General features: G+C 29.0%; 2 protein-coding genes across 3 annotated transcripts; both read left to right on the forward strand.

Annotated features, from left to right (window-relative positions):
- The first annotated feature begins 6,712 nt into the window (after window positions 1-6,712).
- LOC125821174 (protein DETOXIFICATION 18-like) lies at window positions 6,713-10,969 on the forward strand. Of its 2 annotated transcripts, none has more exons than XM_049500586.1 (6): window positions 6,713-7,263; window positions 7,608-7,694; window positions 8,865-8,921; window positions 9,459-9,697; window positions 10,090-10,208; window positions 10,747-10,969. In XM_049500586.1, exons 1-6 carry the CDS (start codon window positions 6,767-6,769, stop codon window positions 10,876-10,878), a joined length of 1,131 nt encoding a protein of 376 aa, XP_049356543.1. In that variant the 5' UTR covers window positions 6,713-6,766; the 3' UTR covers window positions 10,879-10,969. The 2 variants fall into 2 exon arrangements, with proteins under 2 accessions (XP_049356543.1, XP_049356544.1); XM_049500587.1 differs by having other exon boundaries at window positions 9,585-9,697; window positions 10,747-10,945.
- Window positions 10,970-12,708: 1,739 nt separating this feature from the next.
- On the forward strand, window positions 12,709-14,409 carry LOC125821164 (early nodulin-like protein 2). The gene is made up of 2 exons (XM_049500577.1): window positions 12,709-13,048; window positions 13,448-14,409. The coding sequence occupies exons 1-2, from the start codon at window positions 12,883-12,885 to the stop codon at window positions 14,188-14,190; spliced, it is 909 nt and encodes a 302-aa protein (XP_049356534.1). The 5' UTR covers window positions 12,709-12,882; the 3' UTR covers window positions 14,191-14,409.
- Window positions 14,410-18,655: the final 4,246 nt, after the last annotated feature.

Here is an 18,655-nt window from a genome sequence, read left to right on the forward strand (position 1 = left end):
AATATCCGCTAATGCGGTTATCCGACGATTATTATTTGGCTAAAATAATTTAACTTAGTTAACTTGCAAAATTTGAACTATTTGTTAGTTAGACCATTTTAAAAATATGCAGAAATATTCATCTAAGCGAAATATTTTGTAAACTTTACTTAAGTTTTGTAAGAGATGATCGTTTAGTTAAATTGTTAAGTCAAAATGAACGTCTGCGGGGATTTGAATTTTTCGACCTTAAGGTTAGCGGCAAATATTAACAAGTACACAAGTATAATAAAATAAAGAGGGAAAGGGAGTTGGACCCAAATCTGGTTTCTGTCCGCCTGGACCAGTATTTGGGCCCATTTTTTGTTTTGGGCCTCCGGCCCATTTGAGTTATCTGCACCTGTCCTAAACTAACATAAAAGTTATTTCTTTGGGCCTCAGGCCCGTCTTCCACCTGTCCTAAATACTAATAAGATGAAATTAAAATAACAAGGGCTTAAGCCCAAAAAAATAACAAAATACAATCTTCTGAAATTAAGATTGGCCCAATTTTCAATTCTCCAAATTATTGCGTGTCCTTTCAACTCCGGGACCTGTTCATCGACTTTAGCGATTGGCTGACTCAATGGAGGTGGCATTTGAGCCTTTATGGCTCTCTCGATATGCAAGGAAAAATATGGGAGTTCATGGTGAACTCGGACAAATTTCACATGAAACAAAATGAAAACAAGTAAGTAAATAACCACTAATTTAATGTAAGAAAGAGTCACGAAAATTAAGCTCAGATACTACTGCATTTTAACTTAAACAATCTAAATAGAAGACAAGGCATATCACAGAAATGGGCCCTAATCGGTACATGTGACACTCAAAAGACATTAAACAACTAATAATGTAGTTAAGATTAAACATATACAAAGCCAACAATAGATAAAATAATGTGTCATCCCAAGATCGCCGCTTGATAATGATTTAAATATGATCAATTAATGACCACATGCTAACAAACAAACACGTATTCCACACTACATAGATTTGCACTTCTCATATACAATTTTATTTTTTATTTTTTCTAAAAAAAAAAAAATATGAGGCAATTGTCCAAAGATTTCAAACTCATTATAACAGAGAGCACATTTGAAGTTACTAAACTTGGTAAATGAAATTTAGACATTCCTTAATAAAAAATAAGAACGAAACTCGATAAGAACCAATGCTTTAATCCTATTTTTTAACAAAAGGTGTCATTGTATTTTAAAACACATAAGGGAAAAGCAATGCAATAATATCATAACATTAATGCTCTCACAAAATCTTAACATTCAAACCAACTATCTATTAGCGCTAACTGGGAAAAATCAAAACCAAAATAAAATAAAACCAAGACACTAGCAACTAAATAGCATATTTGATGGACAACTATCTATGAATACAAGCAGGTGCATTCATTTTCAAGAAGTAAAAGAATTGTCCCGTATCAAATACTAATTACACGAAAAAAAGCTAAACCTTTAGAAATGATTGAGCCTTCACGGCTTAAAAAAATGAACAGTTGAAACAACATGATCCCACAAGGTAAAACTACTAATCCTAGCAGGCAAACAAAAGCTTATGCTAATGTAAATTTCAACACAGTCCTAAACTTGAGGCCTGCTCAAAGAGGCCAAGATCATACAAGAAATCTCGTAAGCAAATTATACATTTCGAGCAGACATGAAGTCAGTTATAAGAGGCAGACAAATGGATATATAGATTAGAAATAGTCAACATTTACACCACAGAGGGAAACTTCATGGGAAAACAGGGAAATAAACTGAGAGCTCTATTGCATTTTAATAACAACAGTAGCAAAACCTCAAGAAAGAACAAAGGAAATCTCTATCATTAATATAAACAATGTTAACATGTAATGACCAAAACATGATTAAGAATATCTAAAACAGCACACATAGAGTAACTAGGAATTGAACAGAACAAAGCTTAGAAAAGATTTTACCTCTTTCGGAGCAGCAAATCTGGGACGAACGAGCAGGAGGCGATGGGCTTCCACCACCCAAATTGAGCCCGAACAATGATTTAAGGAATCTGGGCAGAAAAGAAAAAATGAACCCAAAACTGAAACTATTGTCCCTCTATTTTCGAGGTGTATTGTATATTCAAAATATTTCTCCTCGAACTCTCCTTAGTATTTTGCCTAATAAAAATCCAACCCTTTTCCTACCCCTTTTTTTTTTTCAAAAATCCCCCCCCTACAGTGAACAACCAGAGGGTATATATAACAGGGGAATTAGGGCAAAACAGAGGGAAAGTGAATGAAAAATCTGGGTCCAAAGCCCATCCGAAAATTTCAAAACCCAAAAACTTCTTTCACCATTAAGGGGAGACACCCTTTTTCCGAAATTTTGCCATTTCCGGAAGAGGAAAGGGTAGAAGGACGGTTGGGATCGATTCCCGTGTCCTTGGCGAGCAACGTGGCTCTATCTCGAGGCCACAAGGACGAAAGCACGTCGCCCTGCTACTCTGAATCGCGTTGCTGCAGAGGGAAAATAAGGAAGACGACAAAATGAGCAGTGTACTAGGACTGGCTCGCTCACGCCTCTATTGCTTTCCGTGTATTTGACGGAAAGTTGACGTCGCTTGGAGCCGTTGCTCGCGTCGCTCACGCGTTGGAGAAGATGGGGCGCGTACAGGGTCATGGTTTCGCTGGGTTTGCGTCTGGAGTTTCTGCTCAAGTTTGGGGAAGACGCTGGGAGTGGGGTCGGCTGGTACTGTATGTGTGTATGGGTCTGTTAAATGTATTGTATTGTATGAATGGGTTTTTCTTTTGTTTTATGGGCTGGGTCGGGTCGGTTAATTAAGGGTGGGCTGGGAGTAATTGAATGTTGTATTATTTTGGAGTTGCTGTACGTATGAATTGGAAAAAAAAGGGAATTGAGGAATTGGGTTTGAGGAGAAATGGGTTGCTGGAAAGGGGCTGAATCTGGCCCAAAGTTGGTCTTTAAAAATTCATCAAGATAGAATTGACTTTAAATTGGCCATACCAATCTAAATTAAAACCAACTGAAGATTAAAGATGTAACAATAAGATCGGCTAGAGTTCAAAAAGTACGGATTAATATAATTAATTCATGAGCTCTTTAATTTTAACGAAATAAAATAATTAACTTAATTATAAACTAATTAACTTAACAATATAAACGACTAAATAATCAAATGTTTAAATAAAGCTAAAATCTTTTTGAGACAATTTTCGAATATTCATAAAATATACTAATTAGACACATAACTATATAATAACTAACTTAATTATAAACTAACTAATGAACTCAAAATTGTAAACTATTAAATAACTAAACAAACTAACCAAATATTTAATTAAACAAAATATTGTGAGACGATTTTTGAATATTTATAAAGTTCAAAAGTATACACATATTATTTAAAAATTATAAAAAGTGACAAACCATTTAAAACTAACTTGAAAAATATTTTGAATTTTATAAAGCCAATTATTTTAAATCATTTGAAAATTAAGAAACTCAGAAATTAATTATTATCGGGGAGGGTCAAAATTGGGTGTCAACACTGACAATAAACATTTATAAAAAATTTAAGAGTCCAAAACGTGTTAAAAATATATAACAATTATTTTTATTTATAAGTTTTTATTTTCAATATTTGATGACTTATGTTTTTTACGGGTTTATTTAAAAAAATATTTTTATTTTTACATTGTTAGATTTTAATTTAATTCTCTTTTGTGGTAAGTTTTTTTCTGATTTTATAATATACAGATTATTAATTATATATCTATACATAGATTATTATTATTATTATTATTATTATTATTATATTATTATTATTATTATTATTATTATCTACATTTTTGTTTTTCTTTAAATCAGGAGATTGTGGAAGATGGTTAAAATTTAAATAATACATTTCCACAAAAAAAGGACCACAACGTTAGAGTTTTTTTAAAAATAAATACATACACATAATTAATTTTTATTTAAAAAAAATATGATTTAGTGTGGTGTTGACATGTGGCACTTTTTCTTCTCCTTTTATATATAGATAGATAGTTAATTTTTTTCTAGTAAAATTTTCGTTTATTTTAAACTACCATTAGATTGTAGGATTTTTTTTTTTATCATTTAAATCTACTATCAAAATTCGTATACTTTTTTAAAAATAATTGTATTTACACAGATTATAAATTGACATAATTAATAAAAATAAAAGTAACTAACTGAATAACATTAAAAATATATCTCGTTTAAAGATAAATAAATCAATTTAACCCTTCTCGGGGATAAAATTGACCTTGCAATAGTTATAAAAAAGTAATTTCTCTTTTGATATAAAATAGAGTTTTAAAAAGTGGAATTTAATTTTTTAGTGGTATCGTAAGTGTTTTATTTTCATTTGTTAAATTTCGTTTCTGGATTTTCGATTTACAACTTAAAATACTTCGACTTTATGAAATTTTTAAAAGAAAAAAGAAGTATCAAATAAAAATAACTATAAGTAGAAAAGTATGGCACAATTTTCAGTTATTCCGATTTTCATATTTTGAAATTTTTAGCAATTGTTTGTATGTAGAAATTATATAAATATAATAAATTTATTTTATAGTTTAAATAGTTGATATAATTTTTTTATAAATTCCAAAAATAAAAAGAAAGTAGAGAAATCCTAAACATACATTGATTTATGGTTTCAGGTTTTAGGACTCCGACATGGAACGATGATGTGTAGTTAGAAATATTTTGATATAATTTCACAAAAACAGGTCTTGTATTTAAAAATTCATTTATTTTAAAAATAATTTTGAATCATTGCAAAGTATGTTATTATTGTTGTTAATATATTTAGATTTTTACCTCTTTTCAGATTGAGATGGTAATTGTTATAGAGTGAAATTGATTGTCAACCATTGATATATATGAGATTGGGACAAACCCATGAAGGCCCTCGACTAATGAGTAATGCCGCCACTCCTCTACCTTTATTCATAGTAACAACTTGCAATATCATCCAGAGGCTCCTAACATAGTGTTTTCTTATCTTATCTTGCTTGGTAGTTTAAACTATACAAAAAATTATCACTTTCTTGCAAATTATTTTCCCTGCAAAAAAACAGAGAAAGAGAACAAAGTCATATTTCTATGTAATATATACATATTGTATATATTTCAAAATTCAGATCAATTCATGTTATTATATCATGGATCTAAGAAGTAGAGTAGTATCTATATCAACCGACAACATACCTGCAATAAAACAAAAGCTAAACATAATTCCTTTCAAAATTTAAATAAGCCTATTGATTAATAGTATAACGTAACACATACTCCTTTCTTATCTTAAACAAAATTAAACATACTCATTTTCATTGATATGAAAAACTATGAACTTATCTTAAAAGAAATATCAATCTATTTCTGAACTCTTCTAAACCAAATGATCTTCTCTTCATACTCATGAACTAATCATAAAAGCAAACTTGAAAAGCAAAAAATGTTACCATGCTTAAGAGAATAAGAATTCTGAAATGAGTACAGTTTTTGGGAAGATGTAAATGGTGTGGTTAAGAATGATTTTTGTTATTTAAATGTGTGTTATGCGGTTACCTATTTTGTAGGAATAAAATTAGTTATTTATCTTTTAAAATTTAAAATTAAAATTAATCACTCAAATTTCAAAAACTTATCCGTTTGGATATTGATTTGGATAACTATCATTTTCAGAAAAAAATAAAAAATGAAGTGACAAAAGGAAACCAAAGATGGAGTTACGTAATTTTTTATTTTATTTTATATTGTATTAATTGTTTTTGAAAAATCGTATCTATTTTGAGTGTTAACAAATTTTTTTTTCAGATTTTAAATTAATATCATAAATTTTGCATATTTCCTTAAAAGATAGATAAATAATTAATAATATAATATATATATATTATAAATATTTGTTTTTTTGGTAGTTATCTCTTTTTTTTAAAAATAAATAATGCTAAATTTTAATTTAATTCTTTAAGTGGTAAAAGTTTGATTTGGTCCAAAATACGTATTCTTTTTCCCTTTTAGTAACAGTAACGTGGGAAGTTATGTTTTGTTTAAAAAAAAAATTTCAACTAAAATCCCGTGTTTTCGGTTTTTTTTTTTCCTTTTCTGTTTGTAATTTTTATTTTCCGATTTTAAGTTGATTTAATAATAATAATAATAAATTAGTATTATTATTATTATTATTATTATTATTATTATTATTATTATTATTATTTACAATTTCAGATTTTATATTAATTTTCCAAATTGATGCCAACTTATTCCTGAAAATTCTGAAATGAATAACGTGTTGATTTTATTTTTTTTGAATTTTAAAATTAACAAATTACACTCAAATTTTACAATTCTAATTTTTATTTAAATTTTGAAAAACAGTAAAAAAATTAAAGTAACTGTAATTTTTATTTTTTTTATAAGTGGTAAAAACTGCTTTTTAGTGAATTAATAATTATTCTTATTTTCATTTTTTTAAAAATAAATAATATTAGTAATTTATTATTTAATTCTATTACATATAAAATAATAATTTATAATTATTTTAAAACCCATTTTTTGTGGTGTTGACATGTGGCACTTTTTCTTCTCCTATTATATATAGATAGATGTTGTTCTTTAATTTAACTATTAATTGTTACTTCAATTGTTTTGTTTATCTTGATACATAGGTTGGCATTAGTGGTGGACTTGAGACATTATGTGGCCAAGGATATGGAGCTAAAATGTACAAGATGTTGGGGATACATCTTCAAATATCATGCATCATATCATTCATATTTTCTACGATAATTGCTATTAGTTGGTGGTATTCTGATAAAATTCTCATTTTACTTCATCAAGATCCTGACATAGCAAAAGAAGCTGGGGTGTTCTTGAAATTCCTCATACCTGGATTATTTGCATATGGTTTCTTGCAAAACTTTTTAGTATTTCTTCAATCACAATCAATTGTCATGCCTCTTGTTGTGTGTTCAATGGTATCTTTAGTTTTACACATTGGCATTACCTATTGCCTTGTTTATTGGACAAGTCTTGGTTTTAAAGGAGCACCATTAGCAGCTTCGATTTCGATTTGGATTTCAGTCATCATGTTGGTGGTATACGTTTTTTGTTCGAAGAAGAAATTCAGTCAAATCTGGAGGGAAGGTCTCTCTTTCGTGTCGTTTCATCATATCTTTACAAACTTGAAGTTGTCTTTGCCCTCTGCTGCCATGATATGGTAAGTAATCTCATATATGTTAATTTTGTTATATAATATGTGGTCTATTTATATGGTACGTCTTCGAGGATATAATGTAAGTGGTCAATCCTTATATTATAAGCTTGTATTATAAAATATAATGTACTTTATTATATTGGAAATGCTTCTAACACAATCCTTTCCTTTTATTAGAGTTCGTGTATTGTAGTGATCTAAATGTCTACTATCAAATTAGTTGACTATTTGATTTTTCTCTTTTTCTTTTTTTTACCAAACGGACGAGATATGAATTATATAATAATTTAGACAGGTCAAGGGTTTGACTTGATCCTATGTTCTTTTGATTTGATGTATACATGCAGTTTGGAATATTGGGATCATGAGTTTTTTGTGTTATCTGCTGGTTTGATGCCAAACTCAGAAACAACTACTTCACTAATTGCAATGAGGTAATTATGCTCTTGTGTTTCTTGATACATATTTTCTTTTCAAATTTGTTTTGAATTGGTTTACTTAAGCTGAACGTCTTTCGAAATCGCCTCTCTATTTTCACTAGATAAGAGAAGGGGCGAATTTAGGGGTTTGGATACGGGTTCCAAGGTGAACCCAATAATACTTACACAGACCTAGTATTTATATATGTGTTGGGAACTCAATAACAAAGTAAACTTTTGGTCCAGTACTACTTCTTAAGCTTTGTTGCGCTCCTTTACAAGGGTTTAATTCCCATCGGACACTTATAATAAAAAGTATATATATATTTGAAATCTTTGAGAATCCATAAACATCAAATTTGGGACCCGTTTCAACAATAACAATAACATACTTAGTGAAATCCGACTAAGTGGAGTCCAGAGAGGGTAGGGTGTACGTACGTAGACCTTATCGCTATCTCATGGAGGTAGAGTGGTTATTTTCAGAAAAACTTTCGGCGCAAGTACATCAAACTCAAGTAAAAGAAGAAGAAAGTAGATATGAAAAGCAGTGTAGCACCTGCAATAAAAATGTAGTACCTAAGATAATTGATTTTGAAAACTCAAGGTGAATTTTAAACCCTTGAATCACAAAACCAACCTCTATTCTTACGTTCAAGAGATTCAATATCTTTATACATCAATAAAAAAATAAAAGTTTTACCTCATATATACAATATAAAAGGGGTTCGAGTGAACACTCTACCCTTCTTTAAATTTGCCCTTGTCTATGTACACATTACCTTTTTAGACCTCACTTATAAGTTATAACATTACACGACATATATTGTTGTTATTGTTGTTGTTGTTGTTGTTGCTGCTATATAAATCACCTGATTTTCACTTTTTTACTTTCTTTGTCTCAATTTATGTGACACTTATTATTTTTTTAGAGTTAAATAGTTTAAGTTTGACCGACAATTTACGCATGGAATCTTCAAATTTTTTGAAATGAAATTTATATATTTATAAAAGTATAAGTCACAATAATTGACAATTCAAAATATTTAAAAGATGTATAAAAAATTTACGATTAAAGATAGACTTGTTTGAATCTTGAAATCCGAAAAGTATCAGATAATTTGAGACCAAGGAAGTAATTGAATCCAAAATTCGGACACTAACTTTTGGATTGTGACTTTTCAGTGTAAATACCGAAGCTGTTGCTTTCATGGTGTCTTATGGTCTGAGTGCAGCTGCAAGGTAATGTACTACACATATTTGTGGTGTATGAGTTTCAACAACTTAAATTATGTGAGAGTTTTATTATTTTCCCGCCCCGCCCCCTCCTAACAGTGGCGGAGCTATGTTGACCTTTCTGGGTGCTCAAGCACCCATTAATCTCGTATCGAACTAATTATATTTATATAGAAATTTGAAGTAATGCGATAAAATTAAAGAATGAACACTCATGTAATAAGTAGTGAATTGGTGCAGTGGTCATAAGTGGGTTGCTTAAGGATCACGTGCATACATATGGTCTAGTATAGGCAGTCACGTGTATAAAGTATATCATGTGTATACACGTGTCTATACTAGACCAAAAAACGATAGGTTTTATATATCGACCAGACCTCATTATTTCTCGAGACTCAATTTCTTTTATGAATGATTAAATTTTTACTTTATTATCTATAATATATACTTTATGGAGTATTATAGATAATCTTGATCTTTATTAATGTTATTTTACAAATTTGAACTAATATGCTATGTATAATTATTGTATAATATGTGCAGCACTAGGGTGGCAAATGAGTTAGGAAGTGGAAATATTGACAAAGCTAAGCATGCTATGGTTGTTACTCTCAAGCTATGTGTTCTTCTTGCTCTTGTTGTTGATTTGGCTCTATTTTTTGGTCATAGTGCATGGGCTGGCTTCTTTAGTGATAGTACAGAAATAATAAAAGAATTTGCCACCATGATGCCACTTCTCTTAATCTCATTTGTATTGGATTTCTTTCAAGGAATTTTATCAGGTCAGGTTCTTAAATTTCATATACAGTTAAAGAAAATATTATACTTGTGCATTCTGAACACACATTTAAACTTGACCTTGGTTAGCAAGTAACCACTCCAATTTTGAGAGTGCACATCTGGATAGCTCATTGGTCTCAACTGACAACTAAACACTCCAACTCGGCCCTCTTATGTCTCGCGGACACCCTATACTTATGTACACATATAACTTTTGGAGGTGTCTAGATGATCATTTTGTAAGTTGGAGTGTTCAACTGACACAGTGAAAGACAAGTTGAGATATCTAGACTATGTGCCTACTCAAAATTAGAGTATTTACATGTCAACTGAGACTAAATTTAAGTATTTGTTTATGTATCTAAAGAGAAAATGTAATTGAATTGATTATCAGGGGTGGCTAGGGGATGTGGATGGCAACATTTGGTTATGTTCATCAACTTGGCAACATTCTATTTTATTGGCATGCCAATATCTTGGCTCCTTGCTTTTAAGTTCAACCTACATGCTCAGGTAATCCAAATGCATGCCATGTTGGTATGTTTTGTTTTTCGTCCAGAGATGAATTCAGAATTTTATTATTATTTTTTCAATTCTATTTTCTCCACCTCTATATACATTCATTTCTTTTTCATATTTCTAACGATTTTACAATTTGATTTCACTTAATTTTCTCAAAATTAGCTATATGTGTTTGTCACGTTTCTGAATCATACATAACTCAGAAGGCAAAGTTCTTTCGTGTTTCATTATTATATAATTTTTATAAAATTGGTTTAAGAGATCTCTTAATATAATCAGGCATTACGCCACAAACTCCGGTTGAGATATTTTTGATAACACATATTGAGAGCAAATACTGAGTTCAATTGAAACCATCGAATGTAGATCTCTTCTCATATTATATGATTTGTCTACACAAACACTTAGGTGCTTTAATTTATTACTTATGAATTTCAATATCATTTAATCGCAACGAATTAAGAATTGAGTTGTAGTTGATTGATTGAAATATTATTTTTGTATTTAAAATTTTAATATATGATTGCAGGGTTTATGGATGGGCTCAATATGTGGTCTAGCCTGCCAAGCTTTGGGCTTATTGCTACTAACATTATTGACCAAATGGGAAAAAATGGAAGACTCAACAAAGAGCAATAGAGAAAATGAACTTTTAGCTTAAGCATATTGGGCCACTAATGGGCTTATATTATGCGGCCCAATAAAACAATTGATAATTAATAAAATTTGTCTGTGATTAAAATCTTTATAAATTGATCATCACTCCACCCATCAGAATTACCGTATTATAATTATGTTTTTTCTCATTGATACCATGATAAAGTAAAGGGAACGCGAAATCAATTTATCATACTGCTTCTTGTTCTTTTCTTTTTGATTTGCAATAATATCGTCTATGTCAGATACTTTTTTAGTAACGCTTCTTGTAAAGTTATTGTGTCTAAAATCATAGCGTGGAGAATATTGGTCACCTTGGGGAGCAATTCTATTATTGATTGCTCACAAAGAAAAGATTATTTGACTCTATCCGTATCAATAATATTCTCCTAAATGAAATAAAGAATAGATAGTGCATCATTTCTAATATCACTAAAATAATTCATTGAGGATGATAGGTACTTTTGCATCACTAATCTCTACCTATTGGGCCAACTGAAAGAAACTTAAAAAGTATATTCGGGGATATATGATTTTGGGATCACTATTAAAGTCATATATGTAGTGTGTAAAAGTTTGTAAATACATTCACAATAGAATAACTTGAGAAATCAGACGTATTAACAACTATATCTGATAAAAGCTTAATTTGAAGTTTCAAATGGTTGAAAGTTTGAGCACATAATGCTAAAGATCAATATTTTTGTCTGAACTTCAGTCGTGATTAAATGCATATTTATGTGGCTGAATTCTATACATACACGTATGCCTAACTTCATACACCGTATATGAGATTGTTACTAAATGGGTAGATGCGTAATAGAATGGGTATAGTTTAAATAGCAAGATTTAAATGCAGTATCTCATAAAAATATTTATCGATTGTCTCTTTTTTAAGCTAGTTATTTAGTAAATGACAATCTTTTTATTTATGTTTAAACTTATGACTCTTTTAGATAATGATCTAAATATCCATTTAAAGAAAATCGAAAATCATACTAAAAAACGTTAAATGATAGTCTAAAATATGCAAGTTATTTGAACAAATTGAAAGTCTAGACCTATATTTTGTCAATAAGATTGAATAATATATGGAAAAAAATATTATATTCATTCAGAAAAATATCCTAAGAACACATTTGTCTAACTTTTTAAAATAAAAATTAAATTAAATTATGGCCTAAAAAAGCAATACGTTGCATTTAATTAATTAAACACACTAACCGTTACGTCCTAAACCTTTTTTCAACTACAATTTTGTCCCTTTTTTTCTCTCATTAAACACATTTTCCCAATTAATTTTTGTCACCAAACATTTTTTTTTCTTTTTAAATTGTTGTCTCTTTTCTTAAACATTAAGTCCATTTAATTAATTAAATACACTTACCGTTATGTCCTTAACCTTTCTCCACGTGTAAAATACTATATAATAGTCCATTCACACTTTTGTCTTGTTTTTTCCTCTTTTAATAGTTTTTTTTTTCATTAGCGGTTTGATATCTGTATTAAGAGTGGATTAAATTTGGGTTTGTGCACCGCAGGACCAATATTTAGGAACAACATGCTCAATAAGATCTTTTTTCATTCTCAGACGCTTAAACACGAAACTTATAATATAAAGTGAAAGAATCACAATCACCACATGATAAACTCAATCTCTCCTTATAATCGAACGCATTTTTCCCACTTTTTTTGTTTGTTTTTTTTCAATAAACTCATTTTTCAAAAATTATTTCCCATCCTCTTCAACACCCCACCCCACCCCCACGCCACAACCAAATTGTAGACTAATATATAACTCTATTTTCATTCTTAAACTTCAACATCAGTCTATAAAACTTCCACTTAATTTCCTCCATTTAATTATCTTTTTTTTTTTTTTTGTATTCTTTCTTGAAGTTTCCTACTTTTCTTTTTTTTCTTTTTCTTCTCCTCTTTTTGTGTATTTATATAAATTTACTTATATCACAAAAAACATATAATTTTTTTAAAATTGTTATAATTACTCATGGCTTTGCATAAACATCTTATAGTGATTCTCTTGGCTTGTTTGATCAACTCTTGTTATGCTTATCAATTCTATGTTGGTGGTAAAGCTGGTTGGGTTCCTAATCCATCTGAAAATTACAACAATTGGGCTGAAAGAATGAGATTTCAAGTCAATGACACTCTTGGTAAGTACTATTCTTCTGTTTTAAATTATACGATCATCTCATTTTAAAAACGTAATCATACTCACTAATGAAAACATATATATATTTCAATGAAATTATTGATAAAAAAAGTCAAGGATCTCTGAAATCATTCGATGAAAATGTCCCTTTGGAGGTTTCCACCAAAACGCCTTCAGAAATTTGTCTTTTTATCGAAAAATTGGGATCTAATGTTTTTTTTTTTTTTTAAACAAAAACAAGAAATTTGACTTTTCATTGAAAATTTGAAATTTATCTAATATCGATGATAAGAGTAGGATGATCGAAAATTCATGTATATCTAGTAGTGATTGTTATATGATACCTAACCTTATTTGTTATTGATTGTGTTTTATGTTTTGTTTTTTTGTGTGTGATTAGTGTTCAAGTACATGAAGGGATCAAACTCAGTATTAGTGGTAAACAAAGATGATTATGACAAATGCAACACAAATAATCCAATTATGAAAATGGATGATGGCAATTCAATTTTCAAATTTGATCATTCTGGTCCATTTTTTTTCATTAGTGGAAATAAAAATGATTGTGAAAATGGATCACAAAAATTAATTACTGTAGTTTTAGCCATTAGACCTCCTCCTCCTTCAACTCCGGGAGAATCTCCGGCGACTTCTCCGTCGGTATCACCCGCAACATCTCCTGTGAGTCAAACACCTACTTCATCACCCGCAACATCTCCGGCGACTTCACCGGCAGCATCCCCGTCAACATCTCCGGCGACTTCACCGGCAGCATCCCCATCAACATCTCCGGCGACTTCACCGGCAGCATCCCCATCAACATCTCCGGCGACTTCCCCGGCAGCATCCCCATCAACATCTCCGGCGACTTCCCCGGCAACATCTAGTACATCGCCTTCTTCGTCGCCATCAGGGGAGATAATTTCACCATCTCCGTCGGGTGGTTCATCATCATCGTCTCCAAGTTCATCGAGTACGCCGGGATCGCCGGTGGATTCACCGCCAGGAGGCGGCGGAAACAGTCCGCCGGCGGATATTGCGGCACCTACCGGCTCAAACAACTCGGCAGTAAAAGCATTTACTACAACTTCAGCTGTTTTTGTGTCAATTTTATTTACTATAATAATTTTTATTTCTGCTTAGTGGAAAATAAATAAATTAAACATAAAAAATAAAAAATAGTTTGTTTATTTTAAAAATAAAAAAAAAGTCTTGGTACATTGAATTACTGAGAGGTTTGTTAGATAGAAAGGCAGTGTTTTATTTTTTATTTTTATCTTTTGTTGTTTTTTTATGGTTATCATGGAATTGATTTCATGAGAGTATATAATAATAATCAAAGTTTGTTTTTGTTAATGTATATATTTATTGTTTAAACTTTAAAATTACAGTTTTTTTTTTTGTTACTTTTTTGGAACTATTTTATCGAAAATAACATTTCTAAGTAAGGAGAAGGTCTACTTACAGTTTATCCATCACAAATTATTTTATAGGACTATACTGATATATTGTTAAAAATGACAGATTGCATTTTATTAGGGGTACTTTTTATAGACAATCTGTTTATAATAATGCTTGAATTTGAATTTATTAAATTGATATAAATGTTCGATGCAGATAAATAGTTATTTAGTTTGAATTGCCATGAAATTTTACGAAGACTTAACATGTGATAGAATTAATGTAGCTATAAGATTTTTAACATTTGTATTTAAAACTTAATATAATAAATATGTGTGTTATAATAAAAATTAAAATTAAAAAAACATAGTCAACAAGAATTAGTCCTCAAGTAACAAAATTAATTAATATAATGAAATGAAATAATAGTAAGCCTACGAAGAAGATTAGGATAATAAATAATAAAGTAAGCCTAGGAAAAAAAACTAGGAAAACAACCAAACAAACCAGACTTTATAAAAGAAATTAAAGTACGTTTAAAATGACAAACAACAAATGTGAAAAAAGTGAATAAAATTTTATTGAGACTTGGAAATTTAGTATTTCCAATTATAAAAGTATAGCAACTTTATTAATTAAATGGATTAATAAGGAAACAATATTAATGGAAAGAACGTTTACTTTAGCTCATTGTGATTAATGCTTGGTTTAATTATTTAGAGCTGTGAAAGTTTTAACGTAAACTTAAACAGCAATTAAACGATGTTAATTGTAGTAGTTTTGTTTGACTAGCCTTCCTAAATTTGATGTTAATTTATTGCTCACGTAAGTGCTCCTTTTTTTTCGTAGTTGTTGTCGACGAAAGAATTCACAATCACTACTCTTCATATGTGCACAAAGTAAATTGAATTTTAAGTGTTATTACAAATCACGTAAGAGAGATGAAATTGCATTAAGCAAGTTTCATGTGACGAGATTGATTGAGAAATCATTCAAAAGAATTTGAATTTAAATTGTATTTCAGAGATCAACTGTTTCATCAACTTAGCGAAAATGAATTTAGGACTTCTATAACATTTGTGCACCACTAAAAAGGAGAAAAATGAAAATACAATTAATCTTATTCCTCTAGTTAAATAACTAATTAAACATTCAACTAGTGCATCATTTAATCTTTTTGTGGCATGAATATCAACAAATAATATTAGATTAATTTTAAAAAATATATACATAAAATATCTAATTTGACAAAAAGATCATGAATTCGCGTGCAAACGTCCATCATAAATTACCCAAAATATTTGTCATTATGCATAATTTTAGTAAGTTGTGCAAAAGAAATGAAAATTGTGTAATAGTTAGTTCTAATTAGACATTTTAGATTCGAATTTTGAATTAACTAAAATATATTATCTCATTAATTATATACATTCGTCACAATAAGCCAGTAAAATTCTAGGCATTTTCTAGTTAAGACTAATGTGTATAATTAAAGCAAATGACAATATTATGTGATTAATTTATTTATTTACCTAAAAGATGCGTTCAATTTTTTTTCATAATTTCAAACTAATAATATCTAATTGAAGCACTTTATTAAAAATTGAGATGTTTTAACAAATATAAAAGACTGACTATGTATTGAGCCAATTATTATCACAATATTATTATTCTATGGCTTAGTCATGTTTCATTATACACATATAAACGCCAAAAAAATAAGCTAATAAATATTTTGTTTACGCTAAAGTAGTTTTCAGAAAATAAAAAATGGGCAAATTATTTCCAAAAAAAATAATAAAAAATCATTACCTACTTTTGTCATGGTGTATACACCATATATATGTATGTTGCCATATGGCAAGCACTTTCTGACCAAATAGAATCCAAATTTCCTCCCTCAATATTCGATTTTCATTTTGGAATCTGATTAATTCAGTTTTTTTTATATTGAAGAATGAAGAGTTTCACTTTAGAGATGAACTGCTTCTTATCGAAAACAACTTCATTTATAATATAAACTTTTGCTTGAACTTTTAAGAGGAAAAATAAGAAAATAAGTAAGGTAAAGGAGCGATGTTATCTCCTCCTTTTTTTTCCCGACTAAGTGTTCGACATTTATTTTAGAGGTAAAGCGCTCTCTAACAAAAAATAGTTTCATTTCCAAGACCAAACACACAATTTTTTTTATTACAAATGGAGGGATACCTATGACCCAACCACAACTTTTCGTGTTCCACTATCATTAAAAAAATCCTAATCAAACTATAAATGCTATATAGACTCATAGTAATGAAGTGATACATATTTCATCTTTTCTTTAACAATAAGTTTTATATTTGAGTCCTAAATATAAAGTCGCTTTTGATAGCAATCATTTTATCCTCAATATAGGACTTTTTATACAAATCTAAATTTAGTCGAATTTTAATATAAATATTAGATATCGGATGTAAAATTAAAAAAAAAATCCTAATCAGAACGCTATTACTTAAGCTCGAAAACTATGTATTCATTTCATTAATAAAAGCGATTTTTTGTTTGCCAGACTTATAATTATTTGCTATACTTAAAATTCGAGACTTATAATTAAGAATGAACGACTATTATTTACTTAAACAAAAACATCTCCTAATCAATCACTTGAACTCTAGAATTATCCATTCATTATTAAGTTATAGTTCTATGGAGATAAGAATAGGACATGTATCAATCAATGAATTGGACCCTTGGAATATTGAAACTTTGAGTAGTTATCAATATGAGTTGTGGTGATCGAAGTTGTATTTGAGATTTTTGAATTTTTAATCGAAGATCTCGAATTTAAATTCGTGAGAATAGAAAAGAAATTTTGTTAAAAACCTCGCCTCAGAAATATGTTATATAATATATATATTTAAATTTAATCAGATCTTAATATGAGCATTGAATACGAGAAACCAAAAAAATAAAAATAAAAATCTGAGAAGTTATTGTCCAATTGAAACCTGAAGGGCCACAAGTATGAACATCAAACACTTATTGATCATTCAACTTTAGTCAAATAATTTAAATTGCCACTAATAATAATAAATATATCCGTTTTGTTCCATCAGGATTTATTTCATTTTCAACCCTCAATAAAAGATGATCTACAATAGAAAATTTTCAAATCTCAAAATTATAATACAAGTTTCGTATTCAATTAAACAACAACAATAATTGAGGCCTAATTTGAATATATCATTTTAATGGATTTTGCTTGTGTTATCTGAGGATGTGAGTGGTTCAAAATTGTGGTTTTTAAATATATGTATTCATTTTGAATTTCTATTTATATATATCTACATATTTTTTTAAGTTGAAAATAATTAATTCAGTTGAATACAAGTATGTGCTTTAAATATGCATATATTAGCCCAACGATGTGAATTTATGTTTATACACTATTATTATTGTCTCTGTTTCATTTTACTATGTGATACTATTGCCTTTATATTTGTTGGAAAATATATTTTTTAAAATATTTAGAAACAATTTAAAGTTAGATTTCTTATTTACTCTTTACTCTTAACGTCACTATTCCAAGCAAACGTCATGGCTAATTTTTAAGACTACAAGTTTCAAATGTCTCTTTTCCTTTTTTTTTTAAATTTTGTGTCTAGTCATTAGTCAATTTATAAGAGTGAAAATTATATAGATAGTCTGGAAAGAATATGAACAGGTAAATATATATATAAAAAAAAAAAAAATTATTTGTTTGTTTTCTTGTATATATAAGAAAAACAATGGGTCGATAATTTAATGATGGAAGTCCTCAATTAATGATGCATTTCCAAAATTGGTTGAGTCGTACAATGTTTTATATCGATCAATCTTTTCCAACCCACCCCTAGTACATTAATTTTCTTACACTATTTCGAAAATCCAAAGGACTTAATCATATAAACATAAATATATGATTTTCAGTCCTAGCAAAAAAGAAAACGAATACTCAATTTAAAGCGAGTAATTATTATGTAATATTTTATACTCGATTTCATAAATATATATATATATATATATATATATATATATATAGAATTATGCATAAAATCGTATCGTGATAGGATTAGTATTGATTCATCTTGGATGCTCGAGTTAAACTTTAAACGTGTTGTTACAAACTTACTATGTGACAAAAATGACTATTATATAGTATTATTTATTATCTAAGGCATGTTACATC

The sequence above is a fragment of the Solanum verrucosum genome, unplaced genomic scaffold (genome assembly GCF_900185275.1).
Source record: "Solanum verrucosum unplaced genomic scaffold, falcon-dt-bn FXZP01000222.1, whole genome shotgun sequence".
NCBI classification, from domain to species: domain Eukaryota; kingdom Viridiplantae; phylum Streptophyta; class Magnoliopsida; order Solanales; family Solanaceae; genus Solanum; species Solanum verrucosum.